The 26,737-nt window shown below is 21.4% G+C and overlaps 1 protein-coding gene across 5 annotated transcripts in view; it reads left to right on the top strand.

Moving 5' to 3' along the window:
- The window catches only part of LOC122509299 (aryl hydrocarbon receptor protein 1), a 222,712-nt gene that overhangs the window by 195,219 nt on the left and 756 nt on the right, over positions 1-26,737 (top strand). For 3 of the 5 annotated variants that reach the window (XM_043623259.1, XM_043623258.1, XM_043623255.1), the window contains 6 exons: positions 5,277-5,486; positions 11,368-11,662; positions 11,791-11,932; positions 14,707-15,174; positions 18,113-19,045; positions 22,755-23,102. In XM_043623259.1, coding sequence (XP_043479194.1) covers positions 5,277-5,486; positions 11,368-11,662; positions 11,791-11,932; positions 14,707-15,174; positions 18,113-19,045; positions 22,755-23,037 — 2,331 coding nt within the window. In that variant the 3' untranslated portion in view covers positions 23,038-23,102. Of the gene's footprint in view, positions 1-5,276; positions 5,487-11,367; positions 11,663-11,790; positions 11,933-14,706; positions 15,175-18,112; positions 19,105-22,754; positions 23,103-26,737 lie in introns of those variants that run through there. The other 2 variants (XM_043623256.1, XM_043623257.1) reach the window with 2 other exon arrangements.

The raw sequence follows: 26,737 nt of genomic DNA, 5'->3' as shown, positions 1-26,737 counted from the left end.
TATACTTAACAAAATATTTTTCAACTAAAAATGAGTGAATACTAATAATTTTTAGTCATTTTTCAATTGAACTTTAATTAAATTTTTGATTAAAAAATCAAAACATAATAAGTGATTGCAGAAATTCAATTATTTTCAAAAATAATAAAATTCTTCCCAAAAATTCAATTATGTTCAGAATTTTAAAAAATTCTCTTTAAAATTTCAATTACCTATCTTTATAAATAATAAAACTCGCTTGTCTGAAATTCAATTATTTTCAAAAATTTTAATAAAATTCTTGATAAAATTTCAATTTTTTTCAAAAATTTTCCTTAATTCAAAGATTTTTGATATTTTCTATTTTAATAAATTTTTTCAAAAGAATTCTATTATTTAAAAAAAATATTGATAAAATTCTAAACAAACATTAAATTATTTTCATAAATAATAAAAATTTCACTGGAATTCAACTATTTACCAATTATTTTTTTTTTATAAATTTCTTCGCAATAATTCAATTATTTTCAATTATTTTTAATACAATTTTAATTAAATTCATCGAAAAATGTAATTTAAAATTTTTCATAAAGTTCGTCAAAAGACTTTAATTATTTAAAAATTTGTTAATAAAATTCTTTATGAGAATTAAATTTCAAGAAACATTCAATTATTCAATAAATTATTTATTTTTATTTTTAAATAATTGAATTCTCGTAGAATTTTTTTAATAGAAATTGATTTAAAATTGAATTTCAGTTAAAATTTTAAATAATAATTGAATATCAAAATGAAGCATGAATTTTTAAAAATAATTGATTATTTTAAACAGGTTTCAAATTGAAATTTTTGAAAATTTGAGTTTTTCATACTTTTAACTGATACTTCTGTAGAATTATTTTTTTTGGAAAAGTTTAATTGAATTTTACTTGAAATTATTATTTGAATTTTCTATTTTCTTAATATTTAATTCAAGAATTTACGAATAATCAAAATTTTGTAACATTGAATTGTAAACAAATGGCTTTGAAAGTTTTCAAGGAACTTTTGCAAAAATTATTAAAAATAATTGATAATAATTTGATAATTGAATTCTTTCGAAGAATTTTAATAAAATTTTTGAAAATAATGACATTTTTTGAAGAATTTACTTAAAATTGTATTATAAATAATTGAAACCCTGTGAGGAATTTTATTGTTTAGAAAAATAATTGGATTGTTCCGAAAAATGGTATTATTTATAAAAATAATTGAAGTCTTGCAACGAATTTTGTTATATTTTTTAAATAATTGAAATCCTATAAAGTATTTTATTATTTATGAAAATAATTGAATTCTTTCAACGGATTTTATTACATTTCTTTTAAATAATTGAATTCTTTTGAGAAATTTTATTAAAATAGTAGATTTTGAAAATATTTTAATTTCAGCGAAGAATTTTCATTATTTGTGAAATGTAATTGAATTCTTGGAAAAAAATTTTAAAAATCATTACATTTTTTGAAGGAATTAATTTGAAATTCAATTGTATTAAAAATAATTGAAATCCTATGAAAAATTTTATTATTTATGAAAATAATTGAATTCTTATAATGAATTTTATTACATTTCTTTAAATAATTGAATTCATGTGAAAAATTCTATTACTTGTAAAAATAATTGAATTCTTGCGAAGGATTTTATTAAAATTTTTGTAAATATAATTTGATTGTTTTTGAATAATTTTTTGAATATTTAAATTATTATAAGTTGTTGAATTTCATAAAGGTTTGAATTTGAAATTTTTTAAAAACTAAGGTTTTTAAAAAATTTCAAATTTTTATGGAATAATAATAATTATTAAATATTTATTTGAAAAAGAATTTATTGATGTTTTCGAATAATTTTACAATTAAAAAAATTCGTAAATAAATGTAATAGACCATTTTTTTGAGTACCTAATAATTTTTAGAGTGAATCGGAATATTCTTTAGGCTCAGGGGAAAAGTGAAAATTTTCTCTGTAAATCAGTGAAAAGTCAGGGAAAAACAAAATTAATTTTTTGTGGCAACCCTGATTATATAAAAATAAGAAAAAATGGGAAAAATGTTTCTGTCAAAATTATATGTTATTGTCTTAAACTGAGCGAAATGAAAATAATTTTTTCTTAAAATCACAGTATGCGGTGCTAAATCTCGTCAATTTGTGCGAGTTAGTGCGCATGGTATTCAGTTGACATTACTCCTTTTATCATGGTCATTAACATACAGTCTACATTTCATATTAAAGAATTGTATATAACTTTAAATACGAGGCTTGAATAGACTTACTTTCTTGAATTTATTCATAATTAAGTTCACTCGAAGAATAATGTACAATATCTTCTTTTATATGGAGAAATGTGTTATATTATAACTACGCGGTAACTTATAATGTATGTACGTAGAGATAAAAGAGCACTATATACGTATATAACAACTTGATAAAGCACATTTTATGAATAATTTTATCTTCGAATGTTACAAAGCACTGAAAACAAAATACGATAAAGAATTTATAGCACGTGTTCTCTATTAAAATTTTTGTATTTGGAAAAATATTTCCAATATCTGATTATGAATATTTCTTAGGTAATATAATAAATAGAGTAGAGTATTTCTTAACATAATAAATAAAGTATTTCTTTACATAACAAATACAGTATTTTTTTACATAATAAATAGAATAGTTCTTAACATAATAAATAAAATACTTCCTAACATAATAAATAAAATACTTCTTAACATAATAAATGAAATACAAATAAAATAAATAATGAAGTAAATAAATATGATAATAAATGAAGAATTCAAATGAATAAAATAAAATAGTTAATGAATTTCATTTATAAATTTCTACTTTTTGATTTAAATAAATATAATATCTACCTAATTCATTTAAAAACGTTGGTTTATAAATTATATTTGTCAATTAGAAAATTTAATTGAAAATGAAACTAAAAATTTTTGAATTTTTAGAAAATAAAGGAAAAAATTTTATTGAAAAAAATGTTCTGTTAAATTTATTTATGAATTATCTTTAATTGTAAAATTATTCGAAAACAATAAATTTTTTTTGAAATATTTTAAATATTGAATTATTATTTTTCCGTAGGAATTAAAATTCTTCAAAACATTCAAATTCAAACCTTTTCGAAATTAATCAATTTTAAAAATATTGTTATAAAACATAAAGATAACGATTACTCCGAGTCTTCGACTCGGAGTAATCGTTTTCTTCATGTTTTATAATAATTAAAGAGAAGGGAGTGTTAAAATCATTATTTTATATTATAAGAATACTGATACTGTAACTTCTCAAAAATTATTTTCATATTCTATTATTATATAAAATTTAAAATAAAATTCATTTTCAAATCAATTTTTATTAGAAAATTCTACGAGAATTCAATTATTATTAAATAGAAAAATTTTTAATTTATTGAATAATTAAATGTTTCTTAAAATTTAATTCTTATAAAGTATTTTATTAACAAATTTTTACATAATTGAATTGTTTTGACGAATTTTAATAAAATTTTTCAGAATAGTTATATTTTTCAAGAAATTCGATTAACATTGTATTAAAAATAATTGAAATTCTGCGATGAATTTTATTATTTCTGAAAATAATTTGATTATTAAATATTTAGAAAATAAAAACTTTAAATAATTTCAAAAAGAAATTCAATTAATTCTACAGAATTTTTAATTAAAAGTATGAAAAATTTAAATTTTCAAAGATTTTAATTTAAAACCTGTTCAAAATTCAATTATTTCTAAAAATTCATGCGAGAATTCAATTATTTAAATACAAAAATAAATAATTTATCGAATAATTGAATGTTTCTTGAAATAAATTTAATTCTCATGAAGAATTTTATTAACAAATTTTTAAATAATTTAATTTCTTTTGGCGAATTTTAAGAAAAATTTTAAATTACATTTTTTTAAGGAATTTGATTAAAATTGTATTAAAAATAATTGAAATTCTGCGATGAGTTTAATTATTTATGAAAATAATTGAATCTCTGTAAAAAAAATTTATTATTTCTAAAAATAATTGAATTCTTGTAAAGAAATTAATAAAAAAAATTTGGAAATAGTTGAATTCCTGTGAGATTTTTATTATTTATGAAAATAATTAAATATTTGCGTACAATTTTATTAAAATTATTTTTAAATAATTGAATTTTTTGGGTCATTTAATAAAAAAGTAGATATTGAAAATCATTCAAATGAGGAAAATTTTTGAAAATAATTGAATTTTGCAGAAGAATTTTTTTATTTATAAAGATAATAATTGGGATTTTGTCGAGATTTTATTGTAAATTTTGAACATAATTGAATTTTGCGATAAGAATTTTATTTCTTTTGAAAATAATTGAATTTCTGCAATCATTTGTAACTTCTTCAAAATTCAATTTTTTTTTTAGTGTTTTTAACTAAAAGTCCACTTTAAATACATTATTTTCAATAATTAATTAAATATATATTGACAAATTTAACTAATTTTAGAAAATTTTGAATTATTAAAATTTTTCAAAAATCTAAGTTCATTAAAATTTCTAATTAAATTGTTTCAACATTGAAATTTTGAATTCAAAATTTAAAAATTTCAAATTGAAACCGTTTGAAGTTAATTTATTTACGAAAATTGTAAACGCAACTCTTTTAAAATTGAATTAATTTTGAAATACTTAAGTAAAATTATTAAATAATTTTTTTATTCTATGATAGTTGTTCAAGATTTAAGTTATTTAAAAAGAAATTCTTGTCAGAAATTGAAAAAATTGAATGTTTTGTATTAGAATTTGTGGTAATTTTATAGTTTATGAGTCAAACAAAAAAGATACAAAAATTCATAATTTTCTTATAAATTCTAAGAATTAAGTACTATAGTTAGTTAATTAAGTACTTTTTAGTACTTTTAATAGAAATTCCTAACTTTTTCCTGAATTCCCTATGTCAGAATATATGATTATTATAATTATATTATTAAAACTATAAATTTCAATTCATATTTTTTATTTTTATACACAAAAATTTGAATTAAATTTTTTACGTTCTATTATTTTTAAAATTACTAATTTTATTTAAAAATGTGAGTAAAAAGTTAGCCACGCGCGAATTGCTGCTAGTAAGAATAAGTAAAAGAATAAGAATAAAAGGAAAAAGAATAAAAAAAAGAATTAGATTTAGTTAAAAAATAAGAAAAAGAATAAGAATAGGAATAAAAAAAGTATTTAATGTAATAATGTTGTTTTTGATTGATTTCAGTCGGACATTGTGCATCAGAGTGTCTATGAATTGGTGCATAGTGAAGATCGAGAAGAATTGCAGAGACAATTAATGTGGAATTCATTCCTGCCGGCCGAGAGTGCCACCCTTCCTCTCCACGATGCTCTCTCGCCGCAACACAGCCACCTTCTCGAACGAAGTTTCACGGTGCGGTTCCGCTGTCTGTTGGATAACACATCCGGTTTTCTGGTACGTACTCCTATAATTATGTCGATTCGTATGCAATTCTCAACTTTCATGAAATAAAAAGCCGTGTAACGTCTACTATCTCAATGCATCCGGGCACCATACATACACCATTTCTTCTTTTATCGATTCACGGAATAACACACACTCTCCCTATATATTGATACTGGAATGCTCCTTTATTATTTATTTTCCCTTCAAAGCAAATTATATTCACCTCTTCATAATTATTAAATGAACGAGGAGGAATAAAAAAAATCACTTTTCTTTTTATTTTCTTTTGAAAATTTTTAATTGTAATTATTCTCTAGGAAAATATTAATTTTCTTCGCATTCCAAATTAATAATTGCGTTAATTATTACCCATAGTTGGGCTTTTTTTAATTTTTTCTATTTATTATTAATTAAATTATATTATTAGTACCTAAACAATTTTTTTATTTTACTCTTTTTTTAGTTTTCTTGTTGAAACAATAAAACCAAAAAAAGGAGTAAAATAAAAATTCTCTCTCCACAAAAATTTAATTTTGTTTTTCCCTGATTTTCAGACAAAATTTCGACTTTTTTCCTGGCACTAGAGAATATTTTGATTCACTCTAAAAATGATTAGATACACACAAAAATTTTCTATTGAATTTAATTACAAATTTCTTTAAGTGTAAAATTAATCAAAAACTTCAACAACTTCTTTTTTAAATAAATAATCATTATTATTTTTCCATATGAATTAAAATTTTCAAAAATTTCCAATTCAAAGCTTTTGAAATTCAATAACTTATTATAATATTGTTACTGTAACTTGTTCGAAATTATTTTCATCATTTCAATTTAATTATTATTTTCAAGAATTTTCAAATAAAATTCTTCTTTACATCAATTATTATCTACATAAATTTTTAATAATTTTTGACACAGTTCTTGGAGAATTTTCAAATTCATATTTTTTCAATTCAATTTTACAAAAATTCGAATATTCGACAATTCTTCAATTAAATACGTAGATTAGGAAATAAAAATTTGAAATAATTTCAAAAAATTTCAATTCAACTTTTTCAAAAAAGGAAAAAAAATAGTTCCACAGAATTTTAAATTAAAAGTAAGAAAAATTCAGATTTGCAAAAATTTCGATTTGAAGCCTTTTCAAAATTCAATTACTTTTAAAAATTGCAATTATTTGTCACTTTTCAAAAATTCAGATATTATTTAAAACTTTAACTGTGAGTAATTTTTTAATCAGATTTTGTTACAAAATTTTACAAAAATTCAATTATTATTCAAAACTTTAACTGAAAGTAAATTTTGAATCAACTTTTATTAGAAAATTTTACGACAATTCAATTATTTAAATACAAAAATTTAAAATTTATTGAATAATTGAATGTTTCTTAAGGGCATTTGAACCATTATGACGTCACAATTTTAAAACTCATGCTTTGCATACATTGTGACGTCATAATGGTTCAAATGCCCTTAAAATTGAAATTTAAAACTAAAATTTTATCAAGAAATTTTTAAATAATTGAATTTTTTTCGATGAATTTTAATAGAATTTTTAAGAATAATTGAATTTTTTCGACGAATTTTAATAGAATTTTTAAGAATAATTGAATTCTTTTCAGGCAGTCAATTAAAATTGAATTAAAAATAATTGAAATTCTGTCATGATTTTCATTATTTTTAAAAATAATTAAATCCCTAAAAATAATTTCAATATTTATGAAAATAATTGAATTATTTCGAAGAATTTCATAAAAAAAAATGTTGAAACAGTTATTTTAAATAATTGAATTCCTGTAAGATTTTTATTATTTTATGGAAAATAATTGAATGTTTGTGTAGAATTTTGTCGAAACTTTTTTTTTTCAATAATGAAATTCTTTTGGAAAATTTTATTATAATTGTAGATATAAAAATCAAATTGAGGAAAATTTTTGAAAATAATTGAAATTTCGACATGAATTTTATTTAAGTCTTGGAAAATAATTGAATTACTGAGAAGAATTTTGCTATTTAGAAAAAAAAATTCAAGTTACTTTTGAAAATAATTGAATTCTCGTGATGAATATTGTTATTTATGAAAATAATTGAATTTTGCAATGAATTTTATTAAAATTCTTGAAAATATAATTGAATTTCTGGGAAGAATTTTGATATTTAGCAAGATAATTGAATTCTTTTGAAAGGAAGAATTCATTAAAATTCTTCACAGAAATTCAATTATTTTCAGGGATTTTAATAAAATTCATTGCAAAATTCAATTACTTTCAAAAATAACAATATTCATTACAAGAATTCAATTATTTTTAAAATTAATAAAATTCTTCGCAGAAATTCAATTATCAAAAAAAAATTATCGTCAAGATTTCAATTACTTTTCTAAATAAAAAAATTTTTTGCCATAATTAAATTATGTTAAAAAATTTTGCAACGAATTTTATTAAAATTTCGGAAAATAATTGAATTATATTGTGAGGCAAACAAAAAAGACACGAAAATTGTTAACAATTGTTAATTAGCAGTAAATCTTGCTTTAAAAAAACTAAAAAGATGGATAAAATTCTATTGTCTGTTGAAAATGAATGAAAATCGTGTGAAAATGTTTTCCCCTTTGTTAAGTGCGTAAACGACGATTAGTATAATGAAGGTATGGTGACCGCGAACGATTGGTTGCGGAGCAATTTTTGTCTTTTGGTGAGCGAGCCAACTCATTCAGAATATATGGTCGTCGCCTGTTTCTCCACGCTCACAAGGACAAAGTGCCGACGTACAAAACAGTAATTAATAATTTCACTGTCGTAAAGTGGAAAAGAACGAGTCGATAAGAGAAACGTCCCGCGGTGTGGACGACGGGAAATAAGAAAAAAAATGGAGAGAAAGAAAAAATGAAAGGAAAAAATGAAAAACAAAAAAAGAAGGAAAGAAGAAATAAGAGAGAAAGAAAGAAGAAAGAGGAGAAAAAGGAAAAAAGAAATTAAATGAAAGAAGAAAGAAAAAAGAAAAGGAAAGAAGAAAGGGAAAAATAAGGAAAAAGAAATAAATTGATAGAAGAAAAAAGGAAAAAAGAAAGAAGGAAGAAAGAAAAAAGGAAAAAATGAGAGAGGGAAAGAAGAAAGAGGAAAAAAAGGAAAAAAAATTAAGAAGGAAAGAAGGAAAACAGAAAAACAAAAAAAGGAAATAAAAAATGAAAGGAGAAAAAAGAAGAGAAGGAAAGAAGAAAAAAGAGAAGAGGAAAAAAAGAAGGAAGGAAGGAAAGGAAATGAGAGGGTGTATATGCTATAAGGGCAAACTGAACTGCTAACTGTAGAGTCTAAGCCTTCCTCTTAATAAACCTCTTCTTCGAAGATAATTGCTTTTTTCTGTAAACCCTCGGCGAGTACATTAACAACCGACGAGTACTCTATATGAACCCACTTAAAGATTCACTGGAGAAAAAAATTTTTAAAGAAAATTAACTTTAACGGAGCCTGTATAAATATTATAAATAGCGTGTGTAAATTTTTCCACTGTCAGTATATTTTTATCTTTTCATCAAAAAAAATATGACAGGCAAAAATTTTTTTACATCTATTTAACTAAGAAAACAATAATTACAATTTAATATAAAATTATAACATAGAATAATTACCTACAAATAATTAATTTTAAGACAAAATGATTCAAAATGTCTTGTCTGACTTAAAAATACTTTTACTACTGAAAGTATTTCTTTATTTTAATATTAATAATTTTACTAAGAAAATAACACTGCCAGAAAAATCTTATTCTATTAGCTATAAAATTACAATAAGAATCAAAACTTCTTGCTAACTTTTCTAAATAAAATTTACAACTTTAAAAATAATAGAATTTAAAAATTTTTTTAATTCAAATTTCTGTTGAAAACATTTAAAAAATTGAATATTTATTTTAAAAAAAGAAGTTTTTAATGTTTTCGAATAATTTTATACAATGAAATAAATGTAATAGAACATTTTTTTGAGTAAAATTTTTTCCTTTATTTTCTAAAAATAAAAAATCATAATTTTTTTTTTAACAATTTTCTATTTTTTATAAATAAAAAGGAGAGAAATTTGCATATATTTAGATCAGTCAAACAAAATTTGTTATAAAAAAAAGCATATAATAAACAATATTCATTTCTTAATTATAATTTTTAAAAAAATTTTCCAATTTTCTCATTTCAAATATTATTTTATTATAAATCATGAAAAAATACTTGCATTCAATTTGTTAAATAATATTTTTTAAAGAAAAAAAAACAAAAGCATATACACAAAAATTAACTTTAAAGTGTGGACAGAAAGAATGAAAGAATTAAATACGAAGATTATTATAGTTAATTACATTATAAATATAATATAATATAATGGGAAAATAAGTCTAACAAAAATATACTTTTGCTACTGAAGCCAAAATTACAAAAATTCAAACATTGCAGATTATTGTCTGACGCAAATTTGCTTCTACTATACTAATAATAAAGTATAAAAATAAAACAACTGACTAACATTTTATCTCAATTATTGACAGTAATATTTCTAGTATATATTTCAAATGTCGGGGTAAAACTGACATTTTCTATACTGATTCGAAACTATTAACAATTTAGAAAGTCTGCCAAAAATATACTTTTTCTACTAGAATCGGAATTATTAGTTATTTACTACTTTTATTTTAAAACTACAAGTCGGACTGAAAGGATATTCTACTGAAGTAAAGAAAATTAAAACTAATAGTCTGACTTAAATTTGGCTTTACTACTGAAAATACTGAAAATACTTAAAATACTAAAAATACTAAAAATACTAAAAATACTAAAAATACTAAAAATACTAAAAATACTAAAAATACTACAGTACTAAAAGTACTAAAAACTACTGAAAGTTCTAATCTACTGAAACTAAGTCTGACTTAAATTTGGCTTTACTACTAAAAATACTAAAAATACTAGAAATACTAAAAATACTAAAAATACTAAAAATACTAAAAATACTTAAAATACTTAAAATACTAAAAATACTAAAAATACTAAAAATACTAAAAATACTAAAAATACTAAAAATACTAAAAATACTAAAAATACTACAGTACTAAAAGTACTAAAAACTACTGAAAGTTCTAAACTACTGAAACTAATTCTGACTTAAATTTGGCTTTACTACTAAAAATACTAAAAATACTAGAAATACTAAAAATACTAAAAATACTTAAAATACTAAAAATACTAAAAATACTAAAAATACTAAAAATACTAAAATACTACAGTACTAAAAGTACTAAAAACTACTGAAAGTTCTAAACCACTGAAACTAAGTCTGACTTAAATTTGGCTTTACTACTAAAAATACTAGAAATACTAAAAATACTAAAAATACTAAAAATACTAAAAATACTAAAGATACTAAAAATAATTAAAATACTAAAATACTAAAAATACTAAAAATACTACAAATACTAAAAATACTAAAAGTATTAAAATTACTTTAAAAAATACTGGAAGTACTAAACTTTTAAAACTACCAAAAATACCATTTTCTACTCTCTGTATAAAATACTAATAAAAATTAAAACAATATGAATTTGTCTGACGAATACTCCCTTTTGCTACTAATATTGAAACTACAAGTCTGACTAAACAGCCACCTTCGCTACTGAAATTCAAGAATTTAATGCAAGAATTTATTGCTCAAGTTAAAATTGACTTTGACTACTTTTTATCTTTATATAGAATAAACTTAGAATAAAATCACTTTGTCTGACCAAAACTGTTTTACACTACTAGTTACGAATTACGCCTTAAAAAATGTCCATATGTTAATCAAGTAAATTAATAATAAGCGAATAAAAAAAGTTATTTTCAATAATTTTCTATCTACTTTTTCAGAGATTAGACATTAGGGGCCGAGTGAAAGTGCTTCATGGACAAAATCGAAAAACGGAGGAGCCACCATTAGCTTTGTTCGCCCTCTGCACTCCATTTGGACCGCCTTCATTGTTGGAGGTGCCACAGAAGGAAGTGATGTTCAAAAGCAAGCATAAACTCGATCTTGCACTCGTCTCAATGGACCAGCGGGGAAAAATGCTCCTCGGTTATTCAGACTCGGAATTAGCTAATCTCGGTGGTTATGATTTAGTTCATTACGATGATTTGGCATACGTTGCCAGTGCTCATCAGGAATGTAAGTATCTATTTTCTTTTCTCTCTCAAAAAAAAAAAAAAATATATAAATTTTTATTCATTTATTAATTTATTTTTTAATCTGAATTTCGATTTAGAATTTAGTTTCATGATTTATCTCTCTTACAGTACTCAAAACGGGAGCGTCAGGTATGATCGCTTATAGATTTCAAACGAAAGACGGAGGCTGGCAATGGTTGCAAACTAGTTCGAGATTAGTGTACAAAAACTCCAAACCTGACTTTGTCATTAGCACTCATCGACCTCTCATGTAAGATTTATTTTTTTAATTCGATAAATAAATTCTATACATGTAAAATTAAAATAATTTAGAAAATAATTCTATACAATTAAAATAATTTACGAATTAATTCTATAAAATTAAAATAATTTACGAAATAATTCTATAAAAGTAAAATAAAATCCACAAAGTAATTGTAATTTTCGCAGTTATTTTTTAATTATAGCCAATCAGTAAAAAATGACTGATATTTTAGTAATTCACTTGACTAATAAAAAATCAAATGATTTTCAGTAAAATTTTGACTGATCCTTGGTGGAATTATAGATATTAACAAAAAAATTAATAAAAATAAAAAAATAAATTTCATTAATAATTGAAATAAATAAACTAGTCTCAAATAAATTTTAATAAAATTCTTTGAAACGATTCAATTATTTTCAAAAATTTTAAGAAAATATTTAGTAAGCATTCAATTATTTTCATAAATGATAAAATTTTTCACGGAAATTCAATTATTTAAAATACTTTTAATAAAATTCGTTGCAAGAATTCAATTATTAAAAAAAAAATTTTAACAAAATTCTTTTTAAAAATTCAATTATTTTCAGATATAATAAAATTTTCACAGAAATTCAATTATTTGAAATACAATTTTCATAATATTTTTTGAAAGAAATTAATTATTTCCAAATTTTTAAAATATTCTTCAAATAAATTCAATTATTTAAAAAAAATGTTATTAAAATTCTTTGCAAGCATTCAATTATTTCGATAAATAATAAAATTCGAGTCTAAAATTCTTCACAGGAATTCAGTTATTGAAAATACTTTTAATAATTATTAAATTTATTGCAAGATTTCAATTATTTAAAAAAAATTTTACTAAAATTCTTCAGAAAAATTCAATTATTTTCAGACATAATAAAATTTTCCTAGAACTTTAATTATTTGGAATACAATTTTCATAAAATTTTTTGATAGAAATTAATTATTTTAAAAAAGTTTATATAAAATTCTCCGAAAGAAAAAATTACATTTTATTTTTGATAAAATTTGTTTATAACTATTCATTTATCTTCCGTACAATATTGTAATTATTTTCCTCAAAAGAATTTAATTAATTTCAAAATTTTTAAATAAAAAAAAAGTTCTTCACAGGAATTCAACTATTTAAAAAATGTTATTAAAATTCCTTGCAAGAATTCAATTATTTTTATAAATAATAAAATTCTTCGCAGAATTTGAATTATTTTTTATGCAATTGTAATAAATTTCTCGAAAAATGCAATTAATCATAAAAATTTTATCAAAATTATTTAAAGGAATTAAATTATTTTTTAAAATTTTGCGATAAAATACTTTGTAATAATTTAATTTCAAGAAATAATAAATTATTCAATCAATTATTGGTTTTTGTGCTTAACTAAATTTTCGTGCAACTTTCTAATAAGAATTGATTTAAAAATTAATTTCAGATAAAATTGTAGATAGCAATCAAATTTTAGTAGCTTTTAAATTATTTAATTTAGAAATTATGTAAAAAAAATAGTCTTTTGAAAAATTGTTATTAACATTTGTTGTAGTCAATTAAATTCTAGTAGATAATTTTAAAAAATTAAATTTAACTCAAATTTTTTCACTTTTAAACAAGATTTTTAAGGAGAGACTTTGACTACATTTTTAACTATATCAAGAAAATGTTTTAAGTCTTCTATAAAATTATTTTTATCTTTATAGTGATTTTTTGAGAGGAAATCAATGGTCAGAAAAATATTCTCACCCTTTTTGAATTTTTATTTCTCTTAAAAATTGATACCATTTTTTTATATGGAAATTCACTTATTGTTTATTTTTCTAATTAATTTCAAATCATAATTTTATCATAATTTTTTTTTTACTTTATATTTTAAAAAATTATGATTTGAAATTAGTTTGAAAAATAAACAAGTGAATTCCCATATAAAAATTTCTATAACAATGGTATTTTACAAAAACATATTTTTTTTTTTAAATTAAGGATGGATTTTAAAATCTATCAATTTTTAAGAAAAATAAAAATCCAAAACGGGTCACAATATTTTCTGACCATTGATTTTCTCTCAAAAAAATACTATAAAAATAATTTTATGAAAGATTTAAATCATTTTCTTGATATAGTTAAAAGTGTCGTCAAAAAGTTTCCCCTTAAATTATAAATAATTATTAAATTATTATTGAAGAATTCTGACTAAAAATTTAGGAAATAATTAAGTTTTAGAAGAAATTTAAAATTGAAGTTACTTTTTACTACTTTTTTCAGTCTTAAAAGCTACTTTTTGCTACTTTTTTAAAAGTAATTATCGAGTGCAAAGCCTGTTATTTGCTTATCATAATAGTTAACATTTGATTATATTTTTTATAAAAATGAAAAGATCTAAATACGGTTTTTTTTTATTTATTATTATTATTGTATTTTATTTATATATTTTTTTATTTACACAGTTTTTCTACGGATATCAAATTGAAACAAAAAAACGTATAAAAAATGTTGCGAAGCAAAGTTTTGTATTTTTTAATTTTTTTTTTTCAAATTAAGATAAAAAAAAGTATCAAAAATGTTGCGAAGCAAAGTTTTGTATTTTTTAATTTTTTTTTTCAAATTAAGATAAAAAAAAGTATCAAAAATGTTGCGAAGCAACTTTTTTGACTTTTTTGTCTCAATTTGATAATCTTAGAAAAAAATTTGTGAATTATTATATTGATGATAATAAAAATGATATTATATTGATAATAATTGTATTATAAATGAAATTCGATTTTAGGGAGGAGGAAGGTAGAGATTTATTAGGAAAGAGAACAATGGACTTCAAGGTCAGCTATCTGGACGCAGGACTAACCAACAGTTATTTTTCTGATAGCGATAGTCTGACAGGTTCAACGATGACACCAACAATTCCTGCGCAACCAACGCCACAGCGTGTTAATAGGCGTTACAAAACGCAATTGAGGGATTTCTTGTCGACCTGTCGAAACAAGCGCACCAAATTGTCGAATCAATCGTCGATATCGCCACCCGCAACGCCAACAGTCACGTCTGTCGACTATTTGACAGCCGACACAAGTGCTGCAGCTGCCGTTGCTGCAGCGTACAGCAATCTCAATCCAATGTACGCAACGCCTTATGCACCAGCTGCCGTTGCAACCGCGACCGATCCCTCCTTAACCACCTACATCGGTCACACCAGTAACTATCATCAGACACTCTATCCGACAACTGCTCTCGATAACAGGTGAATTTCTCCCCAATTTATAATTTTTCAATAAATAAATAAATTATTAAATGCATATTTAATTAATTAATTTTTTCTAATTTTTAATTCTTTTTTATTTCCTATTATTGTTTATAGAATATTTATTGTTTTATTTTTGCTGTTTAGAATTGAATTGTATTATTCAGGGATGCCTTCAAGTCAGGGAAAATCATCGAATTTGAAGAAAAATCAGGAAAAACTGAAAATTCAGGGAAACTTCAGAAGATTTTAAACTAAAATTTAAGAAAAAAATTCAATTATTCTGAAAAAGATTTATTTATTTAAAAAATTATTGAAGTTTAAGAAAATTCTACTTAAAATTATTTAAATTACGTTTTTGAGAAATTGAACAATTTTAACATATTAAAGAATTCAATTATTTTCAAACATTTTAAAAAAATTTTCAAGAATTCAATTGTTTTTATAAACAATAAAATTAATCACAGGAATTCAGTTATTATCAATTATTATTATCAAATATTATTATTATTATTATTCAATTATTTTCCAAAGTTTTAATATAATTTTTTCAAACAATTCAATTATTTTTAGAAGTTTTAATAAAATTTTTTGCAGAAATACAATTATTGTTTTCTAAAATTTAGATAAATTTCTGAGCAGAAATTCAATTATTTGTAAAAGTTTTAGTAAAATTTCTCGAAAAAATTCAATTATTCTTAACGGTTTGATAAAGATCTTAGCAGAAATTCATTTATTTTTAAAAGTTTTAGTAGCATTTTTCGGAAAAAATCAATTGTTTTTAAAGATTTCATCGCAGAAGTTTTAATAAAATTTCTCAAATGAATTGAATTTTTAAAGAAATTGTATTAAAATTCTTTGCCGAAATTCAATTATTTTTAACATTTTTTCTAAAATTCTTTGAAAGAATTCAACTATATTTAAACATTTTAAGAAAATTTTCAAGAATTTAGTTGTTTTATATAAACAATTAAATTCATCACAGGAATTCAGTTATTATCAATTATTATTATCATTACTATTATTCAATTATTTTCCAAAATTTTAATATAATTTTTTAAAACAATTCAATTATTTTTAGAAGTTTTAATAAAATTTTTTTTGCAGAAATCCAATTATTTAAAAAAGTTTTAGTAAAATTTCTCGAATGAATTTAATTATTTTTAATACAATTTCTATAAAAAATTTCTCAAATAAATTAAATTTTTTTAAAAATTTTTATTAAAATTCTTTGCCAAAATTCAATCATTTTTAAAACTTTTAGTAAAATTCTTTGAAAGAATTCAATTGTGTTCAAACATTGTAATAAAATTCTTCAGAGGAATTCAATAAATTACTTTCAATAGAAATTTAACTAAATTCATCGAAAGAATTTTATTTTTTTAAAGAATTCAATTATTTAAAAAAATTTTTATAAAATTCTTGTAAGAATTCAATTATTTTCATAAATAATAAAATTCTTCGGAAAAATTCAATTATTTTCAATACGAAATTCCTCGAAAGAATTTTAATTTTCTTTGAAGCAATTGAATTATTTTTAATAATTTAAAAAAAATTAATCGAAAGAATTCAATTGTTCAAAAAAAAATTTAATACAAAATGCTTGGAATAAATTCAATTATTTCAAAAATTTCAATAAAATTCTTCGCAAGATTTCAATTACTTTTATAGAAACAATAAAAATGTTTCTTGATGAAGTTCAATTATTTTTATAACCAATAACTTTTTTCGCAGGAATTCAATTATTTCTATAAACAATAATATTCTTCGCAGGAATTCAATTATTTAAAAAATTTCAATAAAATTCTTCATAAGATTTCAATTATTTTTAGAAACAATAAAATTATTCACAGGAATTCAATTATTTTTAATACAACTTTATTGCAATTTCTCAAGAAAATTCAATTATTTTTATAAATAAAAAAATTACTCGAAGGAATTCAATTATTTTCAATACAATGTAAACAAAATTTGTTGATTCAATTAAATTATTTTGAAGAATTTTCTTAAAATCCGTCAAAAGATTATTCAATTATTTTCAATACAATGTCAATGAAATTTTTGCTGCAATTCAATTATTTTTGAAAGTTTTTAATATAATTCTTCTAAAAATTTCATTTATTTTTAAACTTTTTATTAAAATTTCACAAAAGAATTGAATTATACAGAATACTTTTAATACAATTATTCAATAGAATTCAATTGTTTTCAAAAGTTTTTTAAGAAATTCTTTAGAAGAATTCAATTAATTTCAGTGCAATTTTAATTAAATTTCTTGAAAAATTTTATTATTTTCAAGAGTTTTTTTTAGAAAACTCTTCGAAATAATTCGAATTTTATTATTTATGAAAATACTGAAATTCTTGCGAATAATTTTGTTAAATTATTTTGGAAAATAATTAAATTCTTCTCAAAATTTTATTACAACTTTCTAAAATAATTTAATTCATTCAAGGAATTTTATTAAAATATAGAAAAGAATTAGATTCTTTCGAAGAATATTTAGATACTATTAAAGCTTTTGACAATAATTGAATTCTTTCAAAAAATTTCTCTAATTTATTGAATATAATCGATTTTTCTATTGTAATTAATAATTTTAGTATTAAAATTCTCTAAAGTTATAATTTTAATTTTAAATATTAAATTTACAAATTAAATTATGATTTTTTATTTAAAACTATTTTGTTTCATTAATTTTTCTTATTATTTAATTTTCACAACATTAAATTAGAATTTTAATCATTTTAAAATTCAAATTATTCTGTAAAAAAAATTATCAAGGAAATTTAGACACACAGTAAAGATAAAAAATTATTTTCGAAACTTTTATATGATTTTTATGAACCGTAGATCCCTTTTAACTGTCCCTGACACATTATTATTATTTTTATTGACTTTTCTTCAAAATTTTCTAATGCGGAATTATTTTTTTCAGGTACCTGACGGCGACGGAAAATATTTTCCAATATCGACCCCTAGGTTCCTATTATCCCGAGTATCACACAACAACGGCCTACAACGGCTTCATCGACGTCTCCCTACCGACCTACGACAGTCACCAACTGGGCAATAAGTCCGAGGAGAAGATCTACTGCCAACAGCTCAGCGATTCACCAAAGTACAATTACACCGACACCCGACTTCCCGGCAGCGTTGGAAGTTCCCCCTACGCACCAAGTCCCGTCACAGGCGGACCAATTCACTCGGCCGGCGACATGAACGCCATCCGAGCCAGCAGTCGACAGTCCCTCGAGGGAGCGTCGTCGAGCAATTCAGCGGGCAGTTCGCCCGTGTCAGCGGCGAACGGCGTTCTCACTCCAAAAATGGAGGACGTCAAGCCCGATCTTTACGGCAGTGAGGCGCCACGACAAACGGTCCTCATGTGGGGCGCACCACCAAATCGCACCTCACCCAAAAACAACGGCACCTACAGTCCACCGACTCCCTGCTCGACGAGATCCTCGCATTCGGTGAACGCCTCCATTTCCGGCAACTCCAACAGTGGCGATCCACTGAAATCACTCGCCGAAATGAATTCCATTAATGGCGATTGCAAATGGAAACGTAATTCGCCGACAAATCAAACAACGGCTCCAAGTCCGCCGAGATTGAAAGCTCATCAGCAGCAAATGCAGGCTCAGCAGCAGCAGCAACAACAGCAGCAGCAGCAAGGACCACCGCCACAATTGCAATATCCTGTTGTTGCCACTGCTCACTATGGGACAACTGCCGGTTACACGCACGCTCATCCTGGTCATGGTCATGGGGACACGGGCTCCGAGGTATGGCAAGGAGTCCAACATCACCATCACTACCAGTACTATCCTTACCACCATCACCACCCCGCACCACCAAGGCACACGTCCCAGTGAGTGTCACCGTCAACTCACTCAATCTTTATTTGCCGTGTGCCACTCGAGTCGGACGGTCGGTGACACTTGCATTTTTTATATTCTTTATTGTTGTCTCTCTTCTCTTCTTCTTCTTTCGTTTTCGTATTTCAATTCTGCACAATCCATGATCAATTTTTTTTGTCTTTTTTGAGGCATATGAGTCCTGTGAAAAATCTTTGGGACCATTTCGGAAATAATCATCTAATTGTCCCTCTTGATTTCTGGTTTGATTCGAAAAAAAGTTTCGAAACTTTTTTTCGAATCAAACCATCTTTTTAAACAAAGAAACATGAGTCCTGTAAAAATCTTTGGGACGATTGAATTCTTTTGAGTCATTTCGGAAATAATCATCTAGTGTCCCCCTTGAAACAAATCCATTTTGTTCAGGCGGAGATTACAAATTTCCTGAAAGCTTCGGAAAAAAATACTCGATTAAATAAAAAAGTGAGAAATAATTTAGAGCCACGGGAAATTAAATTCAGGGATCTTAAAACTTAATTCTAATTTCCTAAAATTGTAATTAATTTTAAATTTTTCAAAAATTAGAATTCAAATTCTCGAAAATTATATTTGAAAGAAACTCTAATTTTCAAAAATTTAGAATAAAAATCAATTCTGAATTTGAAAAATTTTATTTAAGAACTAATTCTAATTTTCACGAATTAGAATCGAAATTAATTAAAATTTTTAAGAATTAAAACTGAAATTAATTTTAATTTTCAAAATTTAATCCTAATTTTCAAAAGTTAGAATTAAAAATCCTAATTATAATTGTCAAGAATTAGCATTGAAATTAATTATAATTTTCTAGAATTAGAATTGAAAGTAACTCAAATTTTCAAAAATTAGAATGAAAATTATTTTTAATTTACAAAAAATTGATTTCAAAAATTAATCCTAATTTTCAAGAATTAGAATTAAAAATAATTGTAATTTTCAAGAATTAGAATTGAAATTAATTATAATTTTCAAAAATTAGCATTGAAATTAATTATAATTTTCAAGAATTAGAACTGAAATTAATTCTAATTTTCAAAATTTAATCCTAATTTCCAAGAGTTAGAATTAAAATTAATTATAATTCTCAAGAATTAGCATTGAAATTAATTATAATCTTCAAAAATTGAAATGAAAATTATTTCTAATTTACAAAAATTTGATTTTAAAAATTAATCCTAGTTTTCCAGAATTAGAATTAAAAATAATAGTAATTTTCAAGAATTAGAATTTAAATTAATTACAATTTTCAAGAGTTTTGAATTGAAAGTAACACTAATTTTCAAAAATTAGAATGAAAATTATTTCTAATTTACAAAAATTTGACTTCAAGAACTAAAATTGAAATTAATTATAATTTTCAAACATTAGATTTGAAATTAATTATAATTTTTAAGAATTAAAACTGAATTTACTTTAATCTAATTTTTAAAGTTTAAAAAACTTCAAATTTTGAAAAGTTTGAACAAAAATTAATTCTTATTTTTAAAAATTTGATTTCAAAAATTAATTCTAATTTTCAAAAATTAAAACGAAAGTTATTCTAGTTTTTAAAATTTTGATTTCAAAAATTAATTCTAATTTTCAAGAATTAGAAATGTAATTAATTCTAATTTTCAAAAATTAGAAATGAAAGTAATTCTAAGTTTTAAAAATTAAAATTGAGAATAATTATATTTTTCAAGAATCAGAACTGTAATTAACTCTAATTTTCAAAAACTACAACGAAAATTAATTCTAATTTTCAGAAATTAAAACGAAACTTTAATTCTAATTTTTAAAAATCAGAATTGAATTTCTACCTTTCAAAAAATAGATTGCAAAAATTAATTCTAATTTTCAAAAAGTGAATTGAAAGTAATTCTCATTTTTAAAAATTATATTTCAAAAATTAATTATAATATTCAAGAATTAGAACTGAAATTAAATCTAATTTGCAAGAATTATAATTGAAATTAATTCAAATATTTTAAGAATTATAATTGAAAGAAACTGCAATTTTCAAAAATCAGAATGAAAATTAATTCTAATTGTCAAAAATTACATTTATTGAAATATAATTCTTATTTTCCCAAAATTAGTATGAAAATGAATTCTAATTTTTAAATATTTAATTTGAAAAATTAGAATTTATTACTATTAATTAATTTCAAATGCGAAAAATAATTTGAAACCAGAAGAAAATCAATTTTAGGAATTTTGAAAAATAAATTGGACAATTCAATTAGATGATTATTTCAGGAATAACTTTTTTAACAATTAATAAATTATCCCTAGTTGAATAAATTTTATACAGCAGATTCAGTTCAATAAAAATTCAATTTTTCTATTTCAATTCAAAGTTTACACAAAGAATGAAAAAATCAATTACAATTATTTTTTTATTTTTTTGTGCTTCTTATAAATATTCCATTTTGTAAAATTTACCATTTTTTTATGACGTCCGTTCGAAATCGGTCTAGTATTATAATTCTTTGACGTGTCCATTACAAAAAAAATTAAGAACTGCTTATAAACATATTTTTTCCAACTAAAATTTAAATTTCGTATTGCATTTGCAAAAAGTAATTAATTTGTGTAAAATTCTGTTCGTAAAAATTAAGAATTAAATTAAAATTTTAGAATTCAAAAAGAAGGAATGAAATAGAATTAAAATTTAATAATATTCCATTGACAAATTTTCAAGAGTTTTTTAAAAAGTCTAACTAAAATATTATTTTACTACTTAAATTAAATTTACAGAAGTAACAGAAAATAATAATTCATATTAATTAAAAATAAATTTTTTTTACTACCGGTTCCAAATTCTTTAACACACTTCTATAATCCATATATCAAATCTTCAAAATTTATTTCTATAGAGCACAATTTTTCTCTTCATCGAATTCTCCCGAATAATTCAAATTTTTTTTTTGCATTTTTCATTGAAATTGCATAAATTGCATTATAATTGCACTGAGAATATAAAATTGCAAAAGAGAATTTAGTTCTCGTCTAAATTGTTCAAAATCTCTTTCTTCGTAAAAAGCAATAATACAAATTTTTAAATTTCTTGCTTTTTTCGAAAACCCTCGAATTTTGTAAGGTTGAGAAGAAAATAAATAAATTAACTAATTAATTCAAATAAATAAAAATTTATTTCTCTAGAGATTTTAATGTTTAAAAGAACGAATTTTTTTTTTTTTTTAATAATAAATAATAGTAAATAATAATATACCTTTTAAAAAATTTACTATCCAAAAAATAAAAAGAATTAAAATTAAATATTTATACCCTCATAATTAAGAATTAATTTTTTTAAACCAAAAAATTTTTAATGTAAAATAATAAATACAAATTAAAAGCAGTAAAAAAATAACGACGTTCATTTGAACGTTTGTAACTTTAGGAAGGTAAAAATTTCAAACTAAGAAAAAAATAGATGGAAAAAATTTGATTCAATTAATAACTTAATTTAATTTCATTTAACTCATTTAATCAAAAGTCGCAGTTCTAACTCATTTTCTTGCAAATAAAGCAAAAATCATTCGAATCATCCCTTTAGTTTTTAATAGTTGGAATTAATTTTTAATTAACTCCCACTGATTTTTTGAACAATTTAACGACACTATTTGTGAATAAATAAAAGGATAGTTATATGAGAGGAATATTTTCACTTGATTTTAATTTTATTTTTTTGCTTTGTAGCACGTTACCATCGGTAGGGATAACGGGTGTAGGGATGGGCTTAGACATGGGCATGAACATGTCCATCCCCATGGAAACGGACACCATCATCAGCAACGTCACCACCATCACCACGACGAGCACAACCACCAGCAACAGCAGCAACAACAACAACAACAGCAACGTCTTGTATTATCCAACGCATCATCACGTGGTGGGGTCGTCGGGCTCAATGATGGGTCCGTCTGCCCCACAGATTCAAAACCGGACGCTGGGAGTCCTTTGCTGTCCATCTCTGAGGTGACTAACACCCTACTCAACCAGTAGTCTTTTTATCGTCTCGACGCTCATCTAACGTTCACAATCAAGGTAAATTTCCCTCTTTCTAATTATCAATTCATTTATTAATCAATTATTAATCAACTAGCAAATATTACGCGTTATTAATTATTTAAATTATTAATAATTAATTATTAAATTCATTTAGTTTAGAATTATTCAATTTATTATTATTATTAAGATTATGCAAATTACAAGATTTTTTTATTTTCAAATATAAATTTTTTGATAATTTTATAATCAAAATTTAAAAAATTCACTTATTGAGTACATAGATTTAATTAATTATTATTGTTTATATTTTCAAAAAATTTAATATAATTCTTTACAAGAATTCAATAATTTTTATAAATAGTAAAATTTTTGGCAAAAATTCAATTATTTTCAATATAAGATTAAGATTTTAATAAAATTTCACGAAAGATTTCAATTATTTTCTTAAATTTTTATAAATCCTTCAAAATAATTCAACTATTTTTTTAAGTGATAAAATATTTGCAAAAATTCAATTATTTTCGATAAAATTTCACAAAAGAATTCAATTATTTTTAAAAAGAGGAAAATTCTTTGCAAAAATTCAATTATTTTTAATACAATTTTAATAAAATTTCATGAAAAAATTGAATTTTTTTTTCAATTTTTAATAATATTTTTCGAAAAATACTTAAATTATTTTCTAAAATTGTAATGAATCCTTCGAAATATTTCAATTATTTTTTAATTTTTAATAAAATGTTACAAAAGAATCCAATTATTTTCTAAAATTTAGATAAATCCTTCGTAACAATTGAATTATTTTTATCAGTAGTAAAATTCATCTGAAGAATTAAATTATTTTTTATAAATAATAAAATTCTTCGCAGGAATTCAATACAATTTTAATAAACTTTAATAATCAATTATTTGTTTAATTCCTTGTAATGAATTAAATTATTCTAGAAAATTGTAATAAAATTCTGAGAAGAATTAAATTATTATCTAAAATAATTTTATAAAATTCTTCGGAAAAATTTAATTTTATTATTTTTATAAATAATTCATAAATAATAAATTAAAATTCCAATTGTTTTGAAGAATTTTCTAAAAAACTCTTGAAAATAATTAAATTTTTAAAGAAATTTAATTAAAATTGTACCTACTGAAATTAATTGAATTCTTCTGAAGAATTTCATGAAAAAATTTGAAAATAATTGAATTTCTGTAAAGAAATTCATTAAAACCTTTAAAAATAATTGAATTCTATTAAAATATTGTATTAAAGGTCTTCAGAATAATTAAATTCTTTTGAGAAAATTAATAAAAAAGTTTTAAAATAAATTAAATTTTTAGAACAATTTTATTAAAAACTTTTGAAAATAATTGAATTGCAGCAAGAAATTTTATTGACATTGTATTGAAAATAATTAAATTCATTTGATGAATTTTAAGAAAATTCTTAAAAATAATTTACATGAATCCTGCGAATAATTTTATTATTTATAAAAAATAATTGAATTCTTTTGAGAAATTCTATTAAAAGTGTATTAACAATAATTGAATTCCTGTGAATAATGTTATTTGTTATAAAAATAATTGAATTTCATTAAGAAATATTTTTATTGTTTCTAAAAATAATTGAAATCTTGCGAAGAATTTTATTGGAATGTTTAAAATAATTGAATTCATTCCAAGAATTTTACATTACAATTTTTTTAAACAATTGAATTCTCTAGAAGAATTTTATAAAAATTATATTAAAAATAATTTAATTGCTTTAAAGAAAAATAAAATTTCTTTCAAGAAATTTAGTTCTTACATTTTTGAAAATAGTCTAATCGTTTTGAAAAAAATGAAATTATTTCGAAGAATTTAGTTAAAATTCTAATGAAAATAATTAAGATTTTAATAAAATTTCACGAAAGATTTCAATTATTTTCTTAAATTTTTATAAATCCTTCAAAATAATTCAACTATTTTTTTAAGTGATAAAATATTTGCAAAAATTCAATTATTTTCGATAAAATTTCACAAAAGAATTCAATTATTTTTAAAAAGAGGAAAATTCTTTGCAAAAATTCAATTATTTTTAATACAATTTTAATAAAATTTCATGAAAAAATTGAATTTTTTTTTCAATTTTTAATAATATTTTTCGAAAAATACTTAAATTATTTTCTAAAATTGTAATGAATCCTTCGAAATATTTCAATTATTTTTTAATTTTTAATAAAATGTTACAAAAGAATCCAATTATTTTCTAAAATTTAGATAAATCCTTCGTAACAATTGAATTATTTTTATCAGTAGTAAAATTCATCTGAAGAATTAAATTATTTTTTATAAATAATAAAATTCTTCGCAGGAATTCAATACAATTTTAATAAACTTTAATAATCAATTATTTGTTTAATTCCTTGTAATGAATTAAATTATTCTAGAAAATTGTAATAAAATTCTGAGAAGAATTAAATTATTATCTAAAATAATTTTATAAAATTCTTCGGAAAAATTTAATTTTATTATTTTTATAAATAATTCATAAATAATAAATTAAAATTCCAATTGTTTTGAAGAATTTTCTAAAAAACTCTTGAAAATAATTAAATTTTTAAAGAAATTTAATTAAAATTGTACCTACTGAAATTAATTGAATTCTTCTGAAGAATTTCATGAAAAAATTTGAAAATAATTGAATTTCTGTAAAGAAATTCATTAAAACCTTTAAAAATAATTGAATTCTATTAAAATATTGTATTAAAGGTCTTCAGAATAATTAAATTCTTTTGAGAAAATTAATAAAAAAGTTTTAAAATAAATTAAATTTTTAGAACAATTTTATTAAAAACTTTTGAAAATAATTGAATTGCAGCAAGAAATTTTATTGACATTGTATTGAAAATAATTAAATTCATTTGATGAATTTTAAGAAAATTCTTAAAAATAATTTACATGAATCCTGCGAATAATTTTATTATTTATAAAAAATAATTGAATTCTTTTGAGAAATTCTATTAAAAGTGTATTAACAATAATTGAATTCCTGTGAATAATGTTATTTGTTATAAAAATAATTGAATTTCATTAAGAAATATTTTTATTGTTTCTAAAAATAATTGAAATCTTGCGAAGAATTTTATTGGAATGTTTAAAATAATTGAATTCATTCCAAGAATTTTACATTACAATTTTTTTAAACAATTGAATTCTCTAGAAGAATTTTATAAAAATTATATTAAAAATAATTTAATTGCTTTAAAGAAAAATAAAATTTCTTTCAAGAAATTTAGTTCTTACATTTTTGAAAATAGTCTAATCGTTTTGAAAAAAATGAAATTATTTCGAAGAATTTAGTTAAAATTCTAATGAAAATAATTTAATTCCTCAGAAAAAGTTTATTATATTTATAAAAATCATTGAATTTTTGCGAAAATTGTTATTAATTATGAAAATAATTGAATTGTTTTAAAGACTTTTATTAATATTTTAGAAAATTATAAATAATAATTAATTGCATTTGCTAGTTTTATGATAACAATAATAATAATAATAATAATAATAATAATAATAATAATAATAATAATAATAATAATAATAATAATAATAAAAAGAATAATTTAATAATATTTATAAGAATGAATACATAGTAATAAATAGTAATAATAATAATAATAATTGTAAATGTAATA

The sequence above is a fragment of the Leptopilina heterotoma genome, unplaced genomic scaffold (assembly GCF_015476425.1).
Source record: "Leptopilina heterotoma isolate Lh14 unplaced genomic scaffold, ASM1547642v1 Lhet_60, whole genome shotgun sequence".
NCBI lineage: Eukaryota > Metazoa > Arthropoda > Insecta > Hymenoptera > Figitidae > Leptopilina > Leptopilina heterotoma.
The sequence above is the reverse complement of the archived record's forward strand: the minus strand, read 5'-3'. Positions and strand labels throughout refer to the sequence as shown.